We start from the raw sequence: 2,295 nt of genomic DNA, 5'->3' as shown, positions 1-2,295 counted from the left end.
CCTCTTCACAGTCAGTGGGATCCTAGCGGTCAAAAGCAAGAACCAAGACTCTGCCAGTCAGCACGCACAGAGGCAGACAGTAGGTGCTGCTCAATAAATGGCTCAGGCAACTATCCCTAGGCCCTCTTCTGTCCTTCACAATAGATTCTAAGCAAGTATGTTATGTGGCTATCCGCGATATTGCAACACATCCCCACCCCGATTTCCTGCCCCCTCCAAAATCTGTCCAAAGTGCAGAAGTATCAGTATACAATCCTCCTGCACAGCATCTAGTAAACCATCAGGGAAATGTCTTTGGAAAAGTGAGACGGTAGATCCACAAGTAGAAAGACCGTGGAGGGGCCGTGAAATCTCACGCACTAGAAAAAGCGTTCACAATGCCAGATGCATTAACTGAAATGATGGTGGAACTGCAGAAGCATTAACATACTTCCAAACTTCACACAGTGTACAATGTTTGCGTCAGATTGCAGACGACTTGAAGCTAACAAGCATAACACAGGCTCGTCAAAAGTGCATCGGGGGGGCATACGCAGGAAGACGTGATGCATGCAAACATCCCCACCTGCCAGCAAACTGATCGCTAATTCTCTCGTAACGCTTTAATGTAAAAACATACATGACCAAATTTAAGTGGGGAAAATACGTTTAAACTAGTTCTTTCCAAGTAAATGAAGGCAACGCGCATGAAAGTTGCGTGTTAATCAACAGCTTTCCCCCCCTCTTCTGTGACACGGCTTGTACTTAAATCTACGATGGTTATAGGTGACTTTAGAAAGCAGCATTAAAGAGAACTTTGTGTCTTGATCTGCAAGGATTTCTTTATAAGTTTGCTCAATGGGCTTGCCAGCCTAAGGACATGTTTCAGCCACTTCAACTGTAGCCTTTCCAAAGTCAAATAAATAAAAGTAGCAGAATAGTTTCTGTTTGCTTGAAATGTCTCAGATTCACCAGCAATGAAAGGCGTAAGCTTGATCAGCAGGTATCCAGGAAAGTGACCTCTGCAGACAGGAGAAAAAGCTACCACGCTAGAGTTAAAATGAATGTTTCCCACTTAACGAACGGTCAATTTCAGCTACATAGTGCCACTAACATAAAGATAGGAATTTGAAATCGTATATGCAATGGTTTAATTTGCATACAAGGCGACTTTGTTTCTTTCCCTCTTATATTCAGTACAGGGTGGGAAAAGAGTTCCAGCTCTTTATTCTAACGTTCACTTTCTTGAGTTGATATTAAGAATCATCTTCCGAATTTTTTCATCATTCCTCAAAACAGTGGCCCTTTTAGCACAAATCTTATCTTGCTCATCTTTGATCAACTGGTCCAGCTCCACAAGTTTTGCCTTCAGTGGTTCCACAGCACTTTCGGTGATGCTGAAAGGGACATAATCGGCAAATTACTCTTTGCAGAACGATCATGAAACAGGTTTGAAGCAGAGACAAATCAAATGCCCTCAACACCTGCACGCAAATAATTACCCTGACATTTTGTCTACGGCATGAAGTTTGGAGAGAAAGAGTTCCCATAAAAACTTATATTGAATTAGCGGTATTCATGTCAAAAATTAAATTTTCATTTTGTTTAGTTTGTTTTTAAGGGCATGTTTTTTTCATTTCCACAAAATTTGGGCAGGGTGTGTGTGATACTGTTTCACGAATTTGTTTTCCCCATCAGGAACATTGGCAATACATGTACTATCTTGTGTTTTTGAAGAGCAAAACTTTTTTAAAATTTTTTAAAAACAGGACATCTGAGAAGAAACTCCTAATGTTTATTCATGTGACACTCTCCTCATAGCATCATGATGAGATGACCAACAAGACTTTAATTGGCTAGACCGGAGGTCTATCTTATATTTTTAATGAGTCTAAGTTTTAAAATGTGTACACCTGAATAAATTTTGTATTTTCATAATATTTAGTGTCAGCTTAACCATTGTGGATCCATAGCAACTTTTTGGGTTGAGTTTTCTTCCCCCCCCTTTTCTCCTTCCCCCTTCCCTTCCTTTTTGTTCCCAACAAGACAAAGAGCCATCCTTTCAAGAACTGATGCCAATCCCATGCTTACAACAGTAAAGTCTGCAAAGTTTGAATGCAATTTATACAGACAATCTCATTGAAAAACCATCAGCTTAAAGTATTTTTAAAACCCTGTAAAATGGAAGGGCGGGGCAGTCTGAACCTCTGGAAAAAGAAGGAGGAGGAGGAGGAGAAGATTGGATTTATACACCGCCCTTCACTCAGGGTCTCGGAGTGGCTTACAAACTCCTTTCCCTTCCCCTCCCCACAACAG

The 2,295-nt window shown here is 40.9% G+C and overlaps 1 protein-coding gene across 1 annotated transcript in view; it reads right to left on the bottom strand.

The window, feature by feature from the left end:
- Positions 1-246: 246 nt before the first annotated feature.
- Positions 247-2,295, bottom strand: part of TRAF3IP1 (TRAF3 interacting protein 1) — a 32,162-nt gene continuing 30,113 nt past the window's right edge. Inside the window, exon 16 of the mRNA XM_015413942.1 lies at positions 247-1,376. Within this exon, the coding sequence (XP_015269428.1) occupies positions 1,217-1,376 (160 nt within the window). The 3' untranslated portion in view covers positions 247-1,216. The remainder of the gene's footprint in view (positions 1,377-2,295) is intronic.

The sequence above is a fragment of the Gekko japonicus genome, unplaced genomic scaffold, assembly GCF_001447785.1.
Source record: "Gekko japonicus isolate JY-2015 unplaced genomic scaffold, Gekko_japonicus_V1.1 scaffold1875, whole genome shotgun sequence".
In the NCBI taxonomy this organism is placed as follows: Eukaryota; Metazoa; Chordata; class Lepidosauria; order Squamata; family Gekkonidae; genus Gekko; species Gekko japonicus.
The sequence above is the reverse complement of the archived record's forward strand: the minus strand, read 5'-3'. Positions and strand labels throughout refer to the sequence as shown.